Source organism: Manacus vitellinus, unplaced genomic scaffold, assembly GCF_001715985.3.
Source record: "Manacus vitellinus isolate BGI_N305 unplaced genomic scaffold, ASM171598v3 scaffold_36_pilon, whole genome shotgun sequence".
NCBI lineage: Eukaryota > Metazoa > Chordata > Aves > Passeriformes > Pipridae > Manacus > Manacus vitellinus.
In genome coordinates this window covers 6,208,343-6,231,947 of record NW_021940508.1, presented here as the reverse complement: position 1 = coordinate 6,231,947, position 23,605 = coordinate 6,208,343, and the positions used below count along the sequence as shown (strand labels likewise).

The following is a 23,605-nucleotide window of genomic DNA, read 5'->3' as shown; positions in this document are numbered from 1 at the left end:
GGCAATGAGGGGACTAGGCAAGAGCTGGAGGGGGCAGCAGGTAGCCCACTCCAAAACACAAGCTTTTATTGATTGTCCAGACAGAGCAGATGAAGTTAATGAGGCTGACAGCCCAGTGTCTGACTGGGTATGGGGATATGGAGTGGGAAGCAGGGCAATCCAGAAGGTGTCAACTGTTTTCCCCGATCCCAACCCTGATCATTGTCCTTTCTCAACCAGCAGCAGCCACACAGGGTTGAGTTGCTCTTCCTGCCTCTTCTCAACACCCATCAAGAGCAGTTCCATCAGGCACGAAGATCACACACCAGCAACAGTCCATAGGAAGCAGATGCTTTGTTCCCAGGGGCCAGTTGTGGGTACCGTGATGATGGGCAGGCAGCTCACACGAAGGACTGTCAAAACATGTCTTTACCAGCACATGCAGGTCATCCCAGGCTAAAGAAAAAGCTGGAGAAGAGAGAGGTCATCTCCTGGTGGTGTGCTCCTCCTCAAGGAGAACCTTCACGCTGTCCCTCAGCCTCTAGGTTGCAACGCATATCAGCAGGTTTGGTCAGGTAGAAAGACAGCACTGAAGCAAAAAACCATGACACCCTGTATTCAAGGTTTTGAAAAGCCCAACACACATCCAGCTTGTCATACCCAAGTCCGGGGAACTCAGGTGAGCTTTTGTGCTCAAGCGCAGGAGAAGGAGATGGAAATATTCCAGGCAACACATGGAGCTGGAGAAGACAGTGGTTGATTGCCCCATTTTCCAGCAGTGTGCCCCTCTCGAAGGAGAGCCTTTGGGCTGTCCCTCAGCACCCAGGCTGGACTGGACACCAGCATCCCACAGGGTGGGAGAGACAGCGGTGTTGGAGGTGATGCTGGGGCAGCAGCAGCAGCCAAGATCAAGCAGATCCCAAAGGCTGCAGGATGCGGATGCCCCAAGAGGGCAGTGAACTGCACCTCACAAAATGGGAGATGAGCACCTACACCCCCAGAGGGCGGCACAGACCAACACAGAGGTCCAGTTAGGCATAGTGGAGACCGTGCCTACATGCCCCATGTAGGATGGGAGGAGGGAAAGCAGCAACCCAAAGCATTGCACTGAGAGCGTGCAGCTCTTCAGGTGTGCTTCCTCAGGGCTGCTGAAGGCTGGAAAAGCCTACTCCAAGCTCCTCTGTGAAGATTCATGGGGTCAGGATTTTCACACACAAGACAAGGAGGAACCACGACAAGGTGGGAGCTGTCACGGGCCAGAAAGCCCCTGTGAAATAAAACAGTTTATTATTGGTTGTTCAGATACAGCAGCACAGCTTCCAGGGAAACACAGCTGGGCCAAACTCAAGCAGAGGGAAGGGTCTAGATGGATATAGGGATATAGAGTGGGGAAAAAGGGGTTGGGATCCAGTCTCAGGGGACAGTTGCAGGCACCAGGATGCTGGTGAGGTGGCTCTGCCAGAGCACTGGGGAACTACCAGACCACATCCTCTTTGGTGCAAGCAGGTCATCCCAGGCCTTGAGCTGCTCCTGTGCTGTGACAGAGGATTCTGGAGCCTGATGAGGGAGAAAATTTGAGAGGGAGCAATAACCCATGACAAGCTTCATGGTTCTGCCTGCAGTGGTGGAGGAGCAAGCTGCAAGAAGGGAAGGGCCACCATCACTGATGCCTGTCCCAGCTTCTTCTGTCCCTCACTGCTCTGACTGTCTCCTGAAGACTCCATGACAGGCAGGGGCTTGGGCACTGGCTCTCCAGCGTGGCCACATTTACCTGTGGAGACCAAGGGCACCAGGACAGAGGCTGCTGTGTGCACTCAGCAGCATGGGAAGCTCATGCACACCATCCCAGATGCCAGTCCACGCTCCCTGTGTGCCATGTGTGGAACACAGGCAGGGCAATCCATCTCCTACCTGCATCTTTCTGTGCCAGAAAAGTCTTGATCACGCAGTAATTATCCTCATGTACGTTCTCATAGGGCTGGAGCTCTGGGGGCACAAGATGGCAGAGACAACCTGAGGACTCTGGGGCTGAGGAGAAGGAGCAGGGCAGCCTGAGGCAGGCAGCATCACTGGGGGCTCCAGGGCACCCTGGGACACACACCATCAGGGCAGCAGGGCTGTGAAGAGGTGCTGCCTACCCCAGACAAGGTGAGCACGAGAGGCAGCTCCCAGCCCTCATCAGCACCACAGGGGAACCCCAGCCAGGAGCTGCTGGAAGAGGTACTGGAGCAGGCTCTCAGCTGGGATTAGCAGATGTGGGACATGCTGGTCTGGCAGGTCAGCCAGAGCCAGCTGGGCTGCCTGCAGCCACCTCAGAATGCCAACAAATCCCTCCTGAAATAGACCTGCTCCCCTCCCACCTCCAGCCCTACAGTTGTCTCTGTGATGGTGTCCTACCTGTGTAATCATCCTCCTCAACTTTGCTGGGCAAGACCTTCTTTTTCCTGGGAAGGCAAAGGGCAGCCCTGAGTCAGGGGAGAGGCTGATGTGGGCCCAACCCTGCTGAACCCAGCAGCAGAGGCTTGGAGGGTTCTGCACACCCTCCCTCTGAGTTTCTCCAGAGTTGGCAGGCATTGCCCATCCACCCCAGGGGACAGCAGTGGTGGCAGCAACAGCAACAAGGGGAAAGGGTCTCTTAGTACACATGGTCCTTGTCCCAGTCCTGGGGAAGACACTTATGAACCCCTGCTAGGAGCCCTAGAGGCAAAATATGGTAGAACCAGCCATCTGCATCCTCTGCACCCAGAGAAGGGTATGAGCAGCTGGGGACCCCCTCTCCATCCTCTCCCAGCCCATGGCACAGCATGGCCTGAAGCAGAGTCAAGACTCCAAGTCTCCTGCCAACTCACCTGGACACTACAAACCACAGGATCCCTGCAGACAAGGGGACCAGCACCAGCACCACCACGACTACTGTGACCGCTGACCCAGGCCATGGGCCCAGAGGCTGCCCTGCAACTAAAGCAGGGACAGGAGTGGGTGCCACAGCCTGGGCCATGCACAAGCAAAGGCCCCAACATTGGCACTGGGTGTCTGCACATGTGTAGAAATGTGTGTCCATGCTCTACTGCCCTGGCTGCAGGGACAGGCAGCAAGGCATAGTCTTCCCCTGTCACCATGTCTGCTTGGGCAGGGCAGATGGAGGCTCTGGAGCACAGGGACTTGCCCCATGTCCCCAGCTGGAGGGTCTGGCAGCCTACTCAACCATCCTGCACACAGGAGGAGGACTCACAGACCCCGGCTCTGCAACCCTAGTGCTCTCTGACCTTGAGCTGCCCGTGCACCCAAATGCAGGGGGCAGGTCTCCTATCAAAGGCCCAAACAGGAGCTGAAGCCATGCAGCTTCTCTGGGGACCTTGCAAAGCAGGACTCACCCAGCCTCACACCCACTGCTGAGCTGAGGGAGGGTGCTCGCACTCTCCCTGCCTCTGTCTTGGTGGGGATGAGGGGGGTGCACATGTGAGTCTGGAAGCTGCTCCAGAGTCAGCACTCACTCCCAGGGAGGCCACCCCAACCAGACCCAGGGCAGAAGAACCATTACCCAAGACGTAGGCTTGAAATTCCAGCATTGATGCAGCCCCAGCACCAGCTGTTGTGAGGCCCTGCACAGTCACCACGTATTTGCTTCCAGCTGTCTGGCGGGGGGTGTACTCAGTCACCGACTGGTTCACCAACACCTGCTTGAATTCAAGGAAGCTGCCGTCGTCCGCTCTCATGGTGGTGATGTTCAGCTGGAGGAAGGACAGTGAGCTGGTAGGGAGTAGCACCAACATCCCGCTCCTGCACGGGGCGGGAGCTGTGCAGAGGGGCTCCTGCTGTTGGTGGGACCTGGCCCCACCAGAAACATCAGCAGTGTACAGCCTATAGGTCTTGGTCAAGGAGGGTTCACACCTCTCCTCAGGCTGCCTGCATGGAGCTCCAGGTGGGGAGATGCCTGGCAAGCTGAGGGAATCTCTGGGCACTCCGTGGTCCCCTAGTACCTGGTATCCAATGATCTCCCCTTTACAGGAGGGCAGCGCCTTCCACCTGAGAGATCCCAAGGTGGGATTCAGCCACAGATCCTCTGGTTTGTCTGGCACTGGAAGCACAGGAGGACAGGATCATGCATGGGGCTGGCAAGGATTTGTCCCCCACAAAGGCTGCATGTGCTGCTGCAGCAGCAATGGTGTGGTGATGAGGGGAAAACTGAGGAGGACATGCGCCCTGCTGCAGGGCCCTGCACAGCCCCTTCCCCCCATCCCCACAGGTTCCAAGCAGCTCCAGTCCCAAGAGCTGACAGGACAGAGAGGATGTCTGGATGAGTTTCAGGGTGAAGGGCATCTTTCCATTTCATGTAAACATACCTGATTCCTTTGTCCTGAGGAACCGTGTGTACAGGATTGTGCTGGGCAGCAGGGAGATAGTGACACTATAAACAGTGAAGGGCTGCAAAGGTGGGCATGTGAAAGTTCCCTCTTGACCTTGTAACATCTCCTCTCCCTTCACCTCCTCAGCCTCACAGGCAGGAGAAGAATGCCCCTCCAGCCGGCACCTGGCCCGAATATTCTGGCAGGTGTCAGGGAGCATGCAGGTCCAATTCAGTTTGATGCTGGTGCTGGTAATCTTCAGGGTCTCAGGAACAACCTGGAGGACATCTGTGAAGGGAATATTGCCAGAGGGTCACTCTCTTCCCTTTCCCTCCAAGCTTTGACACCAAACTCCATCACCCCCACTGTTCCCTCACTAGCCTGTCCCCAGCACAGAGTGGACATGGACATTTTGCTTTCTCCCAGACTACATTCAGGCACTGCCTGCACCTTCCTCTGGCCCTGGACCATCCCCAGGGGTGCTCTAGGTGCTGCAGTGACTGTGGGATGGTAAGAACAAGCACTTGTACCCACCCTGCAGTTGCCACCACCCTGGGGCTAGCCACTGATCTGGTGACTGGTCCATTTCCTACCAGCAGTGACTTAGCCAACAAATTCAGCAGCCAGAGGAGGGCCCTGCCCTTCTGCTCCTGGGCTATCATGTCCTTCTCCAGGCAGACCCCTCTGGCTGGCCTGGGCATGATGTCTGGTGCTTTATATCCAGTGGTGAGGATTTGTCCCCTTCAGCACTGTGCAGAGTGCCCCAGCTGCCAGCAGTGTGGACACAAACCTGGGATGTATCCAGCAATTTCCTCTGGAGTCAATGCCCATGCCACACCCTGACCATCCCGAGCATGGGGCACTGATGCTGTGGCACACATGCAGCCCTGCTCTCCATGCCTGGGGAGAGCACTGGGAGAGTGGCAGGCTCGCTTACTTACCCACACAGGTCAAGCTCTCCTCCATAGGGTGCCAGCTGCCTGTGCCATTCCTCACTATCCAGCCACTGCGACCAATCGTGGAACCTTTCCTTGGCTTCAGCTTCACACACTTGATCTCCATGGGTGGAGGCCTGTGCCCCTCAGGACATCTCACATTCACCACTTCATTTGGGTTGAAGGTCTCCTGTTCTTGGTCAAAGATAAACCTGGGGTCCCACTGAGGCTTCTGGCATTTCTCTGCACCAACAAGATGGGAAGATGTTAGCAGGGCTGAGGGTGGCTCCACCAGGTGTGCCAGGGGATGGAGCAGGGCATCCCCTGCCCTGGCCCAGCAGGGCAAAGGAGAGAGCTCCAGGACACTGCATAGAGCAGCCCTTCCACACCACATTCTTGGAAAGGGAATGAGAATGAGAAGGATCCCACACCTCTTTCCCCCAGACCCCTGGGAAAGGCCAAGAGGAGCTGGAGTCAGGGACCAGGGGCACCCACAAGGGGTTCATGCTGTGTACAAAGCCTGCCCAGAGACTGATGGACCAGCATTTAGCCATGGTGCCCTGTTTGTCCCTCAGGGAGGATGACAACACCCTAACTCCTCCTGAGAAGGCATAAAGCCTGAGCCCCAAAGCTGGGTCTGCAAAGACAGTATGCAGCAGGGGTTGAGAGGGGGGACCAGCACGTGAGGAGGAGAGGAAAAGTGACACCTCCATCTGCTAGGATGGGACCCCTTGGCAAGGCTTTTTGGGATGAGTCTCTCCTTGTGGGTGAGTGTCAGCCTGGGCTGGGACGCATCCAGGCATGTGGTGGACAAGGATGTGCCAGAATTCACTGGAGGAATTATCTCAGGTATCAAAAGTACTGAGATCCCACCGTCCCCAACAAAGCATCAGAAGCGCATCTCTGGCCACAGTGGTGATGGTGGAAGCTCAGAGATGGATGAAAGGGGCAGGATTTGACCACAGAGCTTTGTAAGAAGCACCTCCTGACACCCTGCTTACCAATGCACTCTATGTTCCCCTCAATGTGAATCCAGACATCACTGCTTTTTCTCCCCAGCCACACATCTGCATTTAGAGATCTAGAATAATTCCATGGCTGAACCCTCTCTGCACATTTGATGTGAGTGAAAGATGGCTGGGAACCATTGTTGCAGCTCAGAGTCACTACTTCATTCTTTGTATAACTCTCACGGGCTGGTGCCATCTGGAGTCTGGGGTCCCACCAAGCAGGCCTTTGGCATATTTCTGTCAAAGGAAAAATTGAGTGAGGAGTATTTCTGGGAAGTGATGAAATGAGGCTTGGGACAGCTCTCTCTTCCTTATCACTCTGACCATTTACACTGACACACACAAAAATCCCTTTACTCCCACCATCTTCCCAGTGTTCAAGGGCACAGAGTTTATTCTCACCACATCTCCAGGACTCTCAAGCCTTCCTTGGATTCCACCCACACATGGGGTGTTTGAGCCTGCATTCTCTTGGGTCCATCCTGCCGAGGCGAGCCATGAAGCAGTGATAACATTCCACACCAAGGATAACTCAACCAAGATAACCCAAACCCCAGAGAAGCTTCCCAGGAAAACAAGCAATGTAAAGTGCAAAAGCCTCAAACTGAACATCTGCAGCTATTCCTCCTCCAGCTTCATAGGTGCAGCTCTCCATGTAGAGGCAGGAAACGCTGGCCAGGAAGAGTTCCTGCCTTTGAACCCCTCCCAAGGAGCACAGATCCCAGCAGGCACTCACAGCAGGGTGTTGGGACAAAAAGAGCCCCATCACTTCAGGACACAGAGGAAAGCCAAAGTATCCAGGTCTCCTGTTCCCAGACTGTCTGTCACCCAGTGGGGGCTGAAGCATGACCATGTCACAGAGGGTCTGATGGCAGGTCAGGACCCCAGGTCAGGGTGATGCAGGGCTGTGCTTACCCTTGCAGGTGGCAGTCTCATTCCACAGGGTCTGGGTCCCGCTGGAAATGCATCTGATCTGGGGGACTGATGGCACAAACTTCCCAGCACAGCTCAGCTGCACCAGTTGGTTCAAGGCGTAACTCCTCTGGTTTGGGGTAAACTGCAGCTTGGGGTCCCAGTCGGAGGGAGCTTTACATCTTTCTGTGTGCAAAGGCCAAGAGGGAGAGCCCTGAGGGTCACTGGGCTCCGGCAGCAACCTCAGGGGTGAGGGGCTCCCGTCCAGAGGGCTGCTGGTCCCCCTCCCTTCAGAGGGGTGGCAGAGATGGCACCTCCCAGGATGAGGCCCCAGAGCCCAGGTGCATTATCCCTCCTTGCACTCTCAGGTGCAGTGCAGGAGGGTTATCCACAGGTCCTCCTGCCCACTCCTGTGCTGTGGAGGGACCCCAGCCAGAAGGGGATCCAGCAGCCTGGTGGATGCTGCTCTCTCCTGTGCTTTCTCCCCCTAATCCAGGGGCTGTGAGAGTGCACCAGACCCAGTGGGTCTCTGCTGCCACTGCAGACTCCCCTGACTTGGTCCCATGAGATGGCAGCCAGCAGCAATGGTGAATAACAGGTGTAGACTTTCAAGGTAGCAAGAGAAAGAACAAAGCAGTTCAGCAATGTAAGCAATAAACACAGGAATGAAGAAAACAGAAAATAAATTGTCTACATGCTTGAAGGGGGAGAACAAAAAAATATAACACCCTTCTTATGTAGGATGTTTAATGATGAGCTAACAAAGAGTTTTGTTGTGAGAACTTGCCCTAGTGATGAAATTTTGCTCTTTAGAATGGTAACAAATCCACATCCTAAGATCATATACCTCCTGGCCTCAAAAATACCACCACTCACCAAGCATGCTCCATGATTTATTGGGACACTATGCCTTTACACTGAAGAGAGGAAAGGATGAGCCATAGCAATTTAGCCAAGTAGTGACTTAAGTAAGATATGCTAATAGCCTAAGATTGTAACTGTGTTAGCTGCTTTTGTGTGCCTCGGGGTGCTGGCTGTGTGGACTTGCCACTTAGCACACCTTTCTCTGCAGAACTGTAAATAAATCAAATACCTTGACTCTGTGTGTGGATCAGCTTTTTCCACACTGGAGAAAAGAAGGTTTCAGGACAACACACTCAGTGTACCCTCAGACCACCTATGTTCACACCACTGGCCACAAAGCTCACCCTACTCCATGCACTTGGCCTTGACTCTGCACTTCACCCAAAATGAGTCTGCCTTGTGCTGCCCTGGTAGACACGTCACCTAGACTTGCTCACTCAATGCAAAACGAGTCTGTGAGGAGGCATCAGGGATGGGGGTGGCCTTCTCTGAAGGAGGATGAAACACCTCTCTTCAGCTACATGTGTCTCTACAGCTCCCCACTTCCTGCCAGCCAGCACTCATGGGTCTGCACTACTTTACACCAGAACAGAGGCATCACCACTTCCCTTATCTGGCAGCAGATTTTCATGCCATCACCTCTACCCTGCTTCCAGCTCTCCACCACAAAGGACCGTGGCCACCAGCCCCATCCTTTTAGACATCACACTCATGGTGCAGACATGAAACTTCTTCCCCGACAGCTGAATCTCTCCCAGTGCCCTCAGATCACACATTTCACTGTGACAGACAAAACACTTGAGAGACCTGAAACCCTTGACTTGGTCTTGGCCTCATTAGGCATCCCCATCACACACCTTCCCCCCTGCTGTCATTAAACCCCCATGAAGTAACACACATCCTCGCACTCCTGCCCCAAGGTGACATCCAGGCTCCTTTTGGGTCAGTCCCAGACACGAGTGCAGACTAGGAGAGGAACTCATTGAGAGCAGCCCTACTGAGAAGGGCTTGGGAATGCTGATGGATGAGAGGCTGGACATGACCTGGCCATGTGCACTCACGGCCCAGAAATCAATTGAGTCCAAAGCAGCATGGACAGAAAGATGAGGGAGGGTATTCTTTCTTCCTCTCCACTCTGTCCTCTGCATCCTGCCCTGAGGACCCCAACCTAAGAAGGGCATGAACCTGTAAGAGCAACTCCAGAGGAGGCCACAAAGATGATCACAGGGCTGGAGCACTGTAAAGTCAGGCTGAGAGAGTGGGGGTTGTTCATCCTGGAGAAGGAAAGGATGCAGGGAGACCTCATTGTGGCCTCCCAATACCTAAGGGGGGCTTATGAAAAAGAGGAAGAGAGACTTTGTACATGGAAAGATAGTAATAGGACAAGGAGGAATAGTTTTAAACTAAAAGATTGGAGATTTAGATTAGATATTAGGAAGCAATTATTTACTCTGAGGGTGGTGAGGCTCTGGAACAGGTTGCCCAGAAAAGCTGTGGATGTCCCATCCCCTGGCAGTGTTCAAGGCCAGGTTGGATGGGGCTCTGAGCAACCTGGTCTAGTGGAAGGTGTCCCTGCCCATGGCAGAGGGGGTGGAATGAGATGATCTTTAAGGTCCTTTCCAACACAAACCATTCTATGATCCTTCCCACCCTAGCAGAGTCCAGGCTGCCTGTCCAGCACGAAGTGTTTCACCAGGGACACCAGGGAAGAAATCCCTCTGTAGTGCAAAACCAAACCACACACCAAAGAGCAGATTTCTACCTGTAGGGAAGAATGTTTTTACTTATATGTACTTGTCAGAAAACAAATTCTGAGGGCTGGGTGTCCCCATGATGCTTCACAATCTGAAAGGCTGGGCAGAAACACCCTTACACAGGAGGATGGAGAATGTAGTAAGAGTACAGCCTGGCTCAGTCAGGAGGCTGACAATGACATGCAGTTCAAGAGGACACAGTGACAAGCAGGTAGCACTCAGCCAGAAGAGCCAGTGAGAGTACACCTAGCAAGGCCAAGGCACAGGAGGGGATGTAGCAAATGAGAGCAATGGCTGGCTCATGCAGACCTCAGTGGGGAGAGGAAGGTCAACAAAACCAGGCCATAGGCACTGTCAGCAAGCAATGGCCACTGTCTAGGTCTGGCCTAGAAAATACATGTGGATCATTCAGATGCACATGGCCATTGCTGAAGAGCAAAGACACAGGACACAAAGTGAAAAGAGCACATGTCTATGGCAGACGTGGTTCCTTGATGACACTTGAAGAGCGCCAGCTGCAGCAAAAGCCCTTGTGGGGACTTGGATTTGCACCAGGGCTTTCCCATCAGGGCAGGTGGAGGCAAGCTTTGCTGGGTAGCCGTAATCCACATCCCAGTGCCCTCCTCCAGTGCTGCAGTACCAGAAGCGAGTGGCACAGTAGAGGAGGAGGCCAGAACCTCAGTTTGATGCCTCACACCTCTTCTGCAGACATAGATCCAAGAAATCTCCCCCAGCTGCTCAGAGCTAATGCTTCTACCAAGCCCATCACAGCCTCCTCAGGTTAAGAAAGGGAGAGCTGTGATTATTGAGTTATTCTCAGAGATGGGCTGCAGGAAATGGGAGAGGGGGGGCAGAAGCTGCTGCTGACTCGAGGGGAACTGGCTCCAACCTGCCCTGGATAGCTGAGAGATGCCCATTGCTGGAATGGCAGCATCCCTCCAGCCACCAGTGATGGGCAGCATGACTCATGACCCAATGACGTGGCAAGCCACTTCTGCTTCCATCTCCCTGTGGAGAGAATGACTCACAGCTCAGATCCCCCAGCCCCGGTGCAAAGAGCAGTCGCTCCTGCTGTACCCCTTGGGGATCTCAACAGGTACTGGCAACCCCAGGCCACAGCACATAGTCACTGTAGGAAAGCCCACATTCTTTGTAGGAAGAGCCCAGCAGAGACCCAGGAGGTGCCCTGAGCCCTTCTGGCATGGAGAAAGAGCAGAACAAGCCTCATAGTCTGAACAATCCCATCAAACCACAGTTCCCTCAACCCCAGGGACTATGGAAGAGAGCAGGCATCCCAGCTAACACAGAGAATCATGTTACAGCTCCCCACATCTTTGATGAACACCACCACCTTCCTCTGTGACAGGGATGCTGCTCAGATTGCCCAGAAAGGCCACCACTGCTCTGATTACTTCAGATTCATCTGTCTACTGCATAAGAAGAACCAGCCACCTCCTGCTCCCAGGGACACTTCCCGGAGGGACACTGCAGCTTCTGTGGTCATGGAAGCTTTCCCAGCACACTGAGGCTTGCTGTCCTCCATCCCAAACAGAGCTTCACCCCACCACAACACAAAGGATGCCTGAGTGTCTCTGACGTAGATGCCAGCTTCAGCCCTCCTAACACAGTCTCTGTGGGCTGAACAGGGTAAAGCTGCATAGCAAATGTGCAGGTAGAGGAGCAGCAGAACCACTTCTGTAAGAGAGGGGCACAATCAACTCTTACCTGCTTCCTTATGTACCCTTGGATCCATATGATCGTAGTCCATCTGTCCCCGTGCAAGCAGCAGAGGAGCAAGAACCAGGAGAAATGCCAGAGCCAGCCCTTGCAGGGCCATGCTGGCATGAAGTCCCCAGGCAGGACTCAGTCTGAGGCACTCAGGAAAGGTATCACCGCAGGAGAGGTGCTCACACAGAAATGAAACAGGCAAAAAGGGAAATCACATGTGGTGCAAGGAGCTTCCTCCTTGGAAAGAGAACGTCGCACCAGCCACAGGGCTGCTTCTCACCCATCTTCCCACAGACAGTGGGATGGGGTCTCCTGGGCGCCTTGGTCCAGAGTTTTTGCTGGCTACCTCAGACTCCCATAGCCCTGCTCCCATGAGCACCTCCAAAACCTTCTCGTGTCTATCTCTCTTCTCTCTCCCTCCAGATCCAGCGGAGAATGTTAAGGATCACCCTCATGACTCATGTGCCTAAGGTCACACCAAGGTGCTCTCATCATGCATCAATTTTGCCTTGAAATTTAGGTTAGAAAAGACTTTTTGGACTTTTGGATTCATCGAGTCCAACCATTAACCCAGCATGTTAAGCTCACCACTAAAACATGTTCTTAAGTGCCACATCTACATATCTGTTAAATACTTCCAAAAATCCCTCTTCTTTTTACCTTGAACTGATGCAGCTGCAACATTCTTGCTGTTGAACCCCACCAGTAGACCTTTCAGATCTGACAAGCTCCTGAACCCGGAAATGTTTTTATTTTCCTTCTCCTCCAAACCTTTCCTTCTACCCTACTCTGACCTACACTTTGTCAGTGTCTTGTAGGATGTGAAATGTCTCAGAATGGATAGTGCACACAGTACTGGGAGTAAGAGGGTCTTCTGGAGCTGGATGGAAAAGTCTGGTTCCTATCACAGCTGAGATCAGGCAGGGTCTTTGAGTATAGGAGAAAATTGTCTGAGTGCTCTCCATTTTGGTTTGTAACCCCAAGGTTGGTTGCTCATGCTCCCCCAGTCTCCTGTCACTGCAGATGTCACCACAAGATCTTCTCTGGGTGCCTTTCCAGCTCACACACTGTTATATGGCCTCAAGCTTCCATGAGTCCTGGCTCCCTGTGCTCTGGCAGCTCTCCTGGGCAGCTCCTCTTTCTCACACAGCCTCTCTCTCTCTGTGTTTCTCTGGACAGAGGAGCACAATCACCTCATGGTCCAACACTCTCAGTGTTCTGGGTGATGTCACCCAGGGTGCTTTTCACTACCAAGCTGGGACTGGTTGGCCCAGAGCTCCAGGGCAGATCCTTTCCAGGGAATCACCATCCTTAGGACAGCGCTTGGTGTATCTCTTTGTATTACTGCAGTAAAGCAGCAACTGAGGGGTTCTGTAAACTAGATCTCTCCTAAGATCCATTCGGGAACATCAGTACTTCAAGTCCAGCTGTGCCACATACAGTAAGGTTAATGGGGGTAAAGTCTTCTAGCAAGCTTGCAGCAAGAAAAGCAGCAGCACTGTCATGTCCTCCCTGTTTCCTTGTCAGATCCCTGAGCTTTGGGAACCAGGCTTTTCTTGGCCCTGTACACTCAGCAATGGTGCAAGCACCCAGAAGAAGGGCCATAGCCAGCAATCACTATAAAATCCCAGAGTTAGACATAGACACTCTCACTGCCTCTCTTTGGCATATAAAAGAAGCAGAACCAGTGAAATTAAACAGCCAAGCTTCAAAAATGCACATGTGGCACAGCAGGCTTCCTATTGCAGCTTATGTGATTATTTCTTTTCCCCTGTCCTGAAATGCACTGAGGCCTGGCAATATGTGTTTGGCCTCTTCCTCCTAAGAAAGTTACCATGTTATGCCATTTGTTGTCTTGGAGTGCAGCATCCACTTGAAAAATGCTGAAGAAATACTGAAGGCCAGCACACTCAGCCCTATGCCTCGCTCTTCACAATCTAACTTTGGAGCTGCTAGTTCAGCTGGTGATGCCTGACTGAGAATCACACAGCAGAGTTCAAATGAGAGAAGCTTTCCAAGGGATTATCAAGGCACACAACAGCTCATGAATCCGAACTCGGCATGGCATGATCAACGAGAGGTGATCCATGAGACCATTCACTGAGCTCTCAAGAGCACATCACGTGTGGGCTGCGCACACTCTGCGTACACCACTCCAGCCCACGCAGCAGGACTGAGTCTGACAGACTGATCTCAACACATCACAGATGCTTTCTAATACAGGTATCCTGCTACAGCAGGCAGCAAATGTGTACCTTTTTGCCAGCCACACTCCTTCCCTCATGGGGCTGCTTGATGACTGTAAATGTGATTGAAGGGCTGTTTCCTGAAGGTCCATTCGATCAGGACTAAAAGGACTCAGACTTTTGGACTGAAGAGAGAAAAACACAAACCATCTGCAATCTACAATCAGTTTTATTTCTGATAGAGAGGAACACTGAGGGCTCAAAACCATCCACAAAACCACAAGTAAAGGAGAAGCAGCTGTGGCTTTTGAGGATCAGGCTTTGTGGAAACTCCTAACATAGTCACTGTGTGCCCCTACAATAAAGTCTATTCCTGTGTCAGAATAAAAATAATAGAAGTATATTTGGGTCTTATCTTCACCCCTACCCCATATCTGTCCCCAGAGGAGGTCAGTTCAGGATGTATCCATAGCTCATCAGATGTGGTGGGCTGAGGCCAGGCTAGGATGTCACCCTGCAGGTGGTGGATCAGGATCAGGCCTGAGGAGGGTAACCCAGTCAGATGGAAGGCTAGGCAGGGGTCTGATCACTGCACAGCACCAGTACATGACCCCATGTGATCTGGGGGACTGGTTCCCCACACGCTGCTGCTTTCTCTCCAGGATGCAGAGTCTGCTTTATTCAGGGCTTCAGCCTGAGCTGCCAGAATGTAGAAGCTCTTCTGCCAGGGAGAACTGGAAAACGCCCACAGGATCCCAGCTAGAGCCCAGCCTCAAACCTTGCTGTGGGCTCTTCCTCACCCTCCAGCAACCTTCCCAACCCCATCAACCCTTAGCAGGGAGCAGGACCTTCTGCCTGTTCTCTGCAGTGAGTGTCTCCCCACCTCTCTGAGTCCATCTGCTCATTCCCCCCCTACATGGCCTTCTCCACACACGCGCAGGCCCAAGGCAAGCAAGACCCTGTCCTGGCACTGCTGCTTTGATGCACATCCCTCTGCAAAAACTGCCAGTCCACTGCCCTCACCCAGGCACACCTGGCCTTGTGCTGCAGCCCACACCAACCCCAAATACACCCCGACTCCCCTTCATGGCTGGACTGCCAGCCTCTCCTGCTTGGCCGCACGCTTGCTGTCTGCCCAGAAAGGTATTTTTAGCACACAGAATTGGACATAAGCAGCTCACAGCTGGGAGCAGCGTGGAGTAAGGTTAGAGGGAGCTCAGGATGCTGCCTTTTGGTTTGAGGAAGATGTGCTCAGAAATGGGGTTTCCAGCTCTGACATCCAAGCAATTCCACGACTTGTCCAGCCATTCCTGTTTGCACCCCCAGGGCCATCCTCAGGGCATCCCGCTCTGGTTCTTGGACAGGGGACGTGGCTAAACCCAGGAGCTGGGAATTTTAAGACTTGGAGCAGTATTTGAAGTCAGAATAACTTTTCCCCAGATCCTGATACCTGAAGACTCTTTGCAGCAAGCTGGGAGCTCCTGACCTGCTCCTTCTGTCCCCGTGCTTTATACCCACATCCCACCATCTGCTCTGGGGTGGCATATTGTGCCAGTGGTCTCTCCCACTGAGTGGAGCAGCTCTCTATCTTCTTGACAAAACCTTCACTCTGTGCCTCCTTCACTATTCAAGCCTCTCTGCATTGCTGCCATTCGAATGCTCCACCCAATCCCATGTGCTGACCCCACTAGTCAGAGTTCTCTTTCACAGGCAGCTGATGGAGTGCAGGTGTTTGATGGAGCCATGAGTCTCTCCTTCCACACATGGGTCTTAAAATAAAGAGCTTGGCATTTCCCCTTTACAGTTCTCAGCCTGTACACCTTCCAGAGAAAAGCAAATCCTGAGGAACCACCTATGCCACTCAGGGTAGCTCAGAACAGAGAAGTCACCGAAATATACTGGCCCTGGAAGGAACCAGATGACTAGGGAAGAAAAAGCCAAGCAGTGGTTTTGCCACTGAAAAGGAGCCAGTGGCCTGGTAGAGGGGGAAAAGTGGCACAGCTGGTGGTGTTATCTCATCTTCTGGGGGCTACACAGCCCCATCATCCTGCCTGGTGCTGCACCAATAGTGCATTGGAGGAGACATCATTGTTGCCACGGAGACCCTGAGCTGGCACAGCTCCTGCCTGACCCGTTCCAGGATGCCTCTCCGTGTCCTGGCCATGCAGTTGCTATCAGCAGAGCGCTATCCTCCCCAAAGCAGCTTCCTGCACACATGGGACACTGAAAAGCCAAGGCCTGGGCTGGGCCCCTGCTCACTCCTCTTCTCAATGTGTGGCCCTGCAAACCCCCAGGGGCCTGCTGCCTTCCCCAGTCTTCAGCCCCTGACCAAGGCTTGCCGTGGCATGATCCTGCTCCCCACACAGGCTGGGCAGGTGGGGCAGAAGGAAGGAGGGGGTCACTGTGCCCTGGTAAGTCAGTGTGAGTGGTGTGGATGGCACAGTGCCTGGAGTCTGGAGAGCAGCTGCCCTTTGTTGTATAAATATGTGCATAAAGTCACGTGTGTTCCAGCCCAAGATCAATTCAAGGGGAAGATCTCAAGCAGACCTACAGCAGTGTAACAGCTGACCTGCAGGAAAAAGGAAGGTCCTGCCTCATGCAACAACTTCCTATGGGGAACCCTATGCCCTCTGGCCAGCAGAAAAACCAACAATGCCAGTGATGGTCCTTCTTCGTGAGAGTCCGGGCTGCAGGGCACCCACACAGATGTTCCTGAATGACCCATAGGGAAAGGCTCGCCATGTGTCACGGTGTGACTTACATGCCAGGTGCCATGCTGATGGTGACACACTTGGCTCACCCACAGCCTGCAGCAGCGGGTGTCTCTTGGCTGTAATTACCCTCCAGAGACGAGTTAGTCCAGCGCTGGTGCAATCAGCCACTGCAGAACAAGGGCTCCACAGGGTGGGGTGACCAGCCACCCATGACACAGGTGGACAGAAATTAGGTCATGGTAATCAAAGGTATTAATGGATCCAGGTTCCAGCATGCAGGGCACAGCAGGATCAAAGCCCTGCCCCATTTGTTTCAGCTCTGCCTTGTGCTAGAGCCAGCAGATATCTCACCTGCCACCACTTGTCCTGGCTGAAATGTCCTTTGCTTGTGCTGCTGCTAGCCTGGGACCATCAGCCTCACTAACACAGCCACTCTCCTTTCTCATTTTTGACCCACTGTGGGGTACAAGGCTGCTGTGTGTAGACAGCCTTGCTCCCTTGCTCTGTTGTGCTGTAGAGATGTCCTTGCTTAGAACAACATACCTCCTTCCCTCGCCTTTGTGCCTGTGGAAGATCCCAGCACACTTGTCTGTGCCAGACCCATCCCTGTATATTGGGGTGCGGGAAGGTTTTTTTCCCGGGCCCCATGGAACGGGCTGATGCACTTCCTTGACGGTCAGGGCACCTTGAGTCATGAGAGAAGACAGGAGATGAGGAAGGCTGGCAGCCCTGCTCATGGAGCTTACTGAACCCAGTGAGATTTTCAAACAGTTGGGGGAAGCAATAAGAGCTGTGATTGAGTTGGCTGCAAGCAACGGCACGAGAGCAACTTCCACGGCAAATGCAGTGCATCTGCCTTCCCTCCCAGCGCTGGGCCGTACTCCAGCCTGAGCTGCCTCAGCCTGCCCTGCCTGGACAGGGTCTGGATAGGGTACAAGGATATGGGAAAGAGCTAGGAAGTGCCTCCAGTCACAGGAAGCTCCCAGTTTTCTGGTGCACAGAGAACTTTCCAGCTCCTCCAACACTTGCACAGAGCATCACTGCCCATACGTGGGTGTGGCAATGGTGATCTCCAGGCAAAGGGCTCCCATGGGCATCCAGAGCCCAGCAAGGTCATAGTGCCCCCCTGTGCCCCAGCACAGAGAGAGACAGAGGAAGGGGAAGACAGCAGTCTCAGGAGGACAGGCTAAATTCTCTGCCTGGAGGTGGCCATGTCCATGTTTCCACGTGGGAATGACGCTGACCCATGGCCTCCTTTGAACCTGCCCCATTGGCACAGGCTAAAGCAGTGTAAGGGAACAAAACTATGTGGTGTGGATGATTACAGGACAATGGTCAGGCTGAGGTGTTACTCAGAGAGGTGTAGCCTGAGTGACCACTGGCTCAAAGGTGGGGAGCCCCTTGCAGCACCCACCTCTTGCTCGGGCATCTGGGAGAATAAGCAGGGCTCCACAGTCTCTACCTGTGGGCAGGAGAACAGAAGGGACTAGGAGCATCTCTCTCACCCATGCTGCTGTGGCTGGTGTGGGATGTGCCCTTCTTGAACAGAAGCTTGATGCTCACAGGGCAATAGTTCTACAGCATTGCTTTCCCTTTTTTCAACCATGGGGTGGGTAAGGAAGCCAGGGCAAGAATGAGGATGCTGGTTTGTCAGTGCAAGGTCTCTGGGGTGGACTGTGCACATGGGTGTGTCCTGTAGGGTCTCTGGCAGGCACTGTGCTGAGCTATGCATGCCCTCACCGGCCTTTCCCAACACATTGCTGTGCTGCTTCTGAGTTCCTCCCTGCAGCAACAGCAAACCAAAGGGCAGAGATGAACCACGGTGAAGGCTCTTGCTGCCCTGCTGTCACACTTTAACCACAGACAGCAACTAGTGAGCAATAACTGAAACATCTCTGTGTTATCAACTTTATTCCCATGCTGAATCCAAACCACAGCACTGAAATGGCAGCTAGGGAGAAAACAAACTCTTTCACAGACAAAACCAGGAGACCTGCTCTCCTGCAACTGGTGCCACAGGTCACAGGCACCACTTTGTCCAAGGGCAGTCCCAGGCCTGCTCTGATAAGGGCCTGCTTGTCCCACCACTGCAGCCAGACCAGGTTCTTGGCATCTCTGCTCCTGCCTCACCTCTGCCAGAACCACAAGCCCTTCAGGTATGCTGCGATGTGGCTGGGGCGTATTACTAATAGCCCAGCAAGATGCAGGAGATGGAGCAAGGCTGACACAGCCTCCTGGGATGAGTGTGGAGCTGCTGAGAGTTCCATTTCCCAAGTCCCGGCCAAGAGGACAAGGAGCAGCCCTGTTACCTGCTGGGCAGTCTTGAAGGGTGGGAGCATGGCAGGTGGTGTGAGATAAAATGTGCAGGCTGGTTCAGGAGCAGGGTGGGTGATGCCAGAAATGTAAGCATTGCCCCTACCTGTTTGGCATGAGTTGACCAGCTCCTGTGAAGCTCCCTGTAGCTCTGGTTCACTGCAAGAATGGGGACATGGAACTCTTAGAGCAAGTCCAGAAGAGGTCCATGAAGTTGATAAAGGAACTAGAGCACTTTCCTTATAAAGACGGGCTGAGAAAGCTGGGGATGTTCAACCTGGAGAAGAGAAGGTTGTGTGGACACTTCATAGCAACTTCCAGTATCTGAAGGAGGCCTACAAGGAAGCTGGGGAGGGACTCTCGTCAGGAACTGTGGTGACAGGATGAGGGGGAACAGCTTCAAACTGAAAGAGGGACGGTTTAGATTAGATGTTAAGAAAAAATTCTTTACTGTGGGGATGGTGAGGCACTGCCTCAGAGTTGCTCAGAGAAGCTGTGTACACCCCAACTCTGGCAGTGTTCAAGGTCAGGTTGGATGGGGCTTGAAGCAACCTGGTCTAGTGAGAGGTGTCCTGACCCATAGCAGGAGGGTTGGAATGAGATGATCTGTAAGGTCCCTTTCAACTCAAACCATTCTATGATTTTATGTAGTTGTGCTCACATGGCTACATGTCATCATGTCATCGTGGGCCACAGGTGGTGCAGGCACAGCCAGAGCTGCCTCCCCTCCTTTTCAGAGATGGTGGTTGGTTTTGTTTTAGCAGTGTTCTTAATGTTTTCAGTTTCACTGTCCGTGGGGCTTCCAGCAGGCACACACTCAGCTGCATTCAGGCACCAGTGTCCCCCTGGCATGGGTGCTAGGGCTTTTTTGAGGAGAAGCAGAGCAGGGAGCTGAAATCATGGCCCACCACTAAGACACAGGGATGGCACGTGGATGCTGCTTCCATAGATGCCACGGCACTGGGACCCAGGCACGAGAAGCATCGACGGGAGATAACAGGAGGCAGCAAGCAAATGCTGCCAGGTGCTATGCTGACTCTGCTCCAAGAATATTAATGATACAACAAATATTTGCAGCCCTCACACTGCAGGCAGCCCTGCACTGGCTTTGCAGCTGGAGCGACAGGGAGGGAACAGGGGCACAGCAACATGCCTGCACAGCAGGGACCTTACCAGACCCTGCTGGCAGCTGGACGTGGGCTGCTGCAGCCTGCAGCCATGGTGCTGGGTGTGGAACATGCATGGCCCTGCCGGGCTCAGCAGCACACAGTGCTCTGGGAAATGTAGTCTCGCTGCGTCACCTGTGCTGTGTGCTGTTGGGCACCACCAGGTTGGGGCTGAGACCTTATGCCATGTACTCCAGGCTCCTCAAACTGACCAGGCCTTCTAACAGGTTGTAACAGCCCCTGCTGTGGCTCCCTTTTCTGTTTCTTACAGGGAAGAAGTGGGAGATGTTTGTCAGGGACCAGTCATCTCACAGAGGAGGGAGGGAACATTCAGGACATGGTGGGCAGGTGCACAGATCTGCTGAGTGATGTGTGTTAACGTGGGAAAAGAGCAGAGGTTTTCTGGGACAAGAGGAGAGAGAACACCTGGGACCAAGAGACTGCATCTGCATTCTGGAGGCAAGCACCAAAGGGAGACATTTGAGCCAGTCGATGCTCTTTGTCCTGCCTGCCTCTGTGTTTGTACAGTCCCTCCAGGCTAGAAAATCCTCCTGCAATGAAGCCTGGTACCTGTTCTGGCACAGCTTCACATACTTCCTGCAGCTATACCTGAGCCCCACAGCAGCAGTCATTGATTTTCCAGAGTATTTGCAGAGGAGCCTCAAGTATGAGTGGGCTCTCACACATGTGCAGAGGAGGGGACTGCACCAGTTTTGGCTCCAGGGCTCTGAGCAACACAAGCCTTTGGTCAGGATGGGTTGCTGTTGGCTGATCCCAGCCTGCAAGGACAGCAGTGCCACGGGTGCTGGTGTGGAATAGAGGGGGGGTGCAGTAAGGACCAGGTTTTCTGTGTGGAATCCCCTGCATCCTTCACGGTCCTGCCCACAGCCTGGCCACACCCCAGCTGTAGTGTGCCCTGATCCTCAGAGGACATCCGTGCACTCCTCCAGCTCCAGCCTCCCTAGGCTATTTGAAGGCTCCTGCTCCACCAAGAACCTGGTCTGGCTGCAGTGGTGGGACAAGCAGGCCCTTATCAGAGCAGGCCTGGGACTGCCCTTGGACAAAGCTGTGCCCGTGACCTGTGGCACCAGTTGCAGGAGAGCAGGTCTCCTGGTTTTGTCTGTGAAAGAGTTTTTCTCCCTAGCTGCCATTTCAGTGCTGTGTTTTGGATTCAGCATGGGAATAAAGTTGATAACACAGAGATGTTTCAGTTATTGCTCACTAGTTGCTGTCTGTGGTTAAAGTGTGACAGCAAGAGCCTTCACCGTGGTTCATCTCTGCCCTTTGGTTTGCTGTTGCTGCAGGGAGGAACTCAGAAGCAGCACAGCAATGTGTCGGGAAAGGCCGGTGAGGGCATGCATAGCTCAGCACAGTGCCTGCCAGAGACCCTACAGGACACACCCATGTGCACAGTCCACCCCAGAGACCCTGCTCTGCCTGGGCGATGCACCATTCCCAGAAGGCAGGGTGAAGATGTTTGTTAATTCCTGAATCTTCTTCCCATGAGAGAGGAAGGGTGTAGAGCCCAGAAGGAGAAGGGCAAAGAGGACAAAGCCCCCTTCCCCTCCCCCCTGCAGATCCATGTGAGCAAAGCACAGCCAGAGAGACCTCCTTTCCGCTCTTCCTCACCAGGGATTGAGGAGCTTAATTCAGGGTTTGCTGCAGGATCAGCCCAGCCTGACTTTGCATCCAGCTGCCCAGAGTGTACTTGTCTGCACCATGGGAGGGATTTGGGGCACTGGAGACTTTTAGCCATGTCTCAGTTCAGCCCTGCTGTGTCAGGCAGGAGCAGAGCGTGGTGGAAATAGCACAGTAGAGTTAACAAAGCTGATGAGAGAAGGGACTGCAAATCCTGCAGCAGTAATTTCCACAGTCAGAGCTATCTCCAGGGCTTTAATTTATCCATTACAACTTAATTGGATGTAAACCCAGTCACTTGTGAGCAGCAGGAGCTCTGAACAGGCAGTGGTCCTGAGTTTCTCTCTGCAAGATGCCTTACCAGGATTCCCCATCTCCTCTGCAGTGCCTTGACCCTCGGGGGGTTGCTGCACTTAACTGACAGGGAGAGGCTCTCCTCGTTGCCCCAGATGAGCTGGCTTTGCTCCTCTGAGTGGCTTCCCACACCACTGAGGAGCTGGTCACTGGGCTGTGGGTGCAGCAGGTTTCAGGTACCAGGGCTGAGCCCAGGCAGGCAGGAAAGGCAGCCAGCTGGCTTCCAGGGTGGGAGGGCACAGGCTGCAGCCTCCTACCCCACAGGCACATGCTGGTCTCTCCTCTCACCCATGAAGCTGCTCCTGTCATTGTGTCAGGCTGCTGAGGCCTGGGAAACCCTAGAATATGGCCTGGGAAACCCTAGAATATGGCCTGTTCCACAGCATGGTAACCCCATGGCTGCAACAGCCTCCCTGGCACATGCCATCCATCACCCTGGCAGGCTGGAGCAGTACTGGTGAGGCAAGGGATGGCTCAGACCCTGTGAGATTGGGACTGGCAGAGACCTGTCACCAGGCTCTACCTTCCTACATGTAGGACACTTGCTCTGCACAATCCCACTCCCTTCTGCCGACCAGGAAGAGTAGAAATACCATGAATTTCTAGTGGGGTGGGGCAGGGTGCTGTTCCCACTATAAATAAGTTAGAGGCTCAGTTTCCCTGCTCTAGCCCACAGGGTTATTCTCCCTCCTGGGACAAGGAGGAAAACCCAGGGCTCATGGTCCATGGTGTTTTTGCTGTGCTTGGTGGTACCTGGAGTTGAGCGCCGGCCAAAAAATGGAGATACTCTATGCGGCTGCTTTTGCCAGCAGGGAAAGCAGCTAGAGCGGTGCAGGGCATGTGGAGCCAGTCCTACCACACAGGGAAACAGCTGTGGAGCAGGGCAGTTTGGGGGAAGCTGAGGAGTCAGGGTTGTGTCAGCAGCCAGGGAGGTGGCTGAGGCAGGGCTGGGCCAGCACAGTCAGGTGGATGCCAAGGAAAGCGTCAGCAAAATGTGTGAGACTGAGCAAGGGCAGATCCAGCTGCAGAGAGTCCCTGGGCAGGAAGGACGGGACAGATGAGCCTCAGAGCAGGCAAAAGGCCTGGAGGGAGAGTAGGAAGCAGGAGGAAACAGAAGTGGAAGATACCATGAACAGGAGGGATGCAAAGGGCTGCAACAGGCACTGGGCATGCTTTCACTGAGAGCACTGAGCTCCAGAGGACAGATCCCACCAGCACCAGAACACCATCCAGGCTGGGGTGGGTGCACAGGGAGAATCAGAGCCCCACATCCACAGCATTCATCCAGCACGGTGATGGCTGTGTGGAGAAATACGAGCCCGTATGAGCCTGCATGAGCCTGTTCGAACCCCTGATGAGTGGGGTTTGTCCTGGCACCAGCTCCTTGTATGGGGGAACTGGACTCATGACACTGTATGGGGTGGGGCTCAATATATGGGGAGATCGGATCAGATGCCCACAGCTTTTGTCCATCCATCAGGGACTGGGTGTTATCAGGACAAAGAGAGTCCCGCAGATACAAGGGGCATCCAGGGAGGGCCCAGGGAAGAAAGTAAGCCCCGCATTTACGGTGCGCATCCTGGTGGGACCCAGGGGAGGAAGACTCTCACGCCTGCAGGGCCCACCCAAGGACAGGGGACGGTCAGACCCCTCTGTCCATGGGGTCTGCCCAAGCCGTGCCCCGGGACCTCACAGCTCCCCCTGGC

At 53.8% G+C, this 23,605-nt stretch overlaps 1 protein-coding gene across 1 annotated transcript; it reads right to left on the bottom strand.

Annotated features, from left to right (window-relative positions):
• Positions 1–1,583: 1,583 nt before the first annotated feature.
• Positions 1,584–11,637, bottom strand: LOC103761168. Its single transcript, XM_018077174.1, has 9 exons — positions 11,526–11,637; positions 6,262–6,507; positions 4,323–4,613; positions 3,960–4,057; positions 3,521–3,710; positions 2,829–2,931; positions 2,377–2,423; positions 1,891–1,965; positions 1,584–1,750 (listed from the first exon to the last, which is right to left on the bottom strand). The coding sequence occupies exons 1-9, from the start codon at positions 11,635–11,637 to the stop codon at positions 1,584–1,586; spliced, it is 1,329 nt and encodes a 442-aa protein (XP_017932663.1).
• Between the last annotated feature and the right edge of the window lie 11,968 nt (positions 11,638–23,605).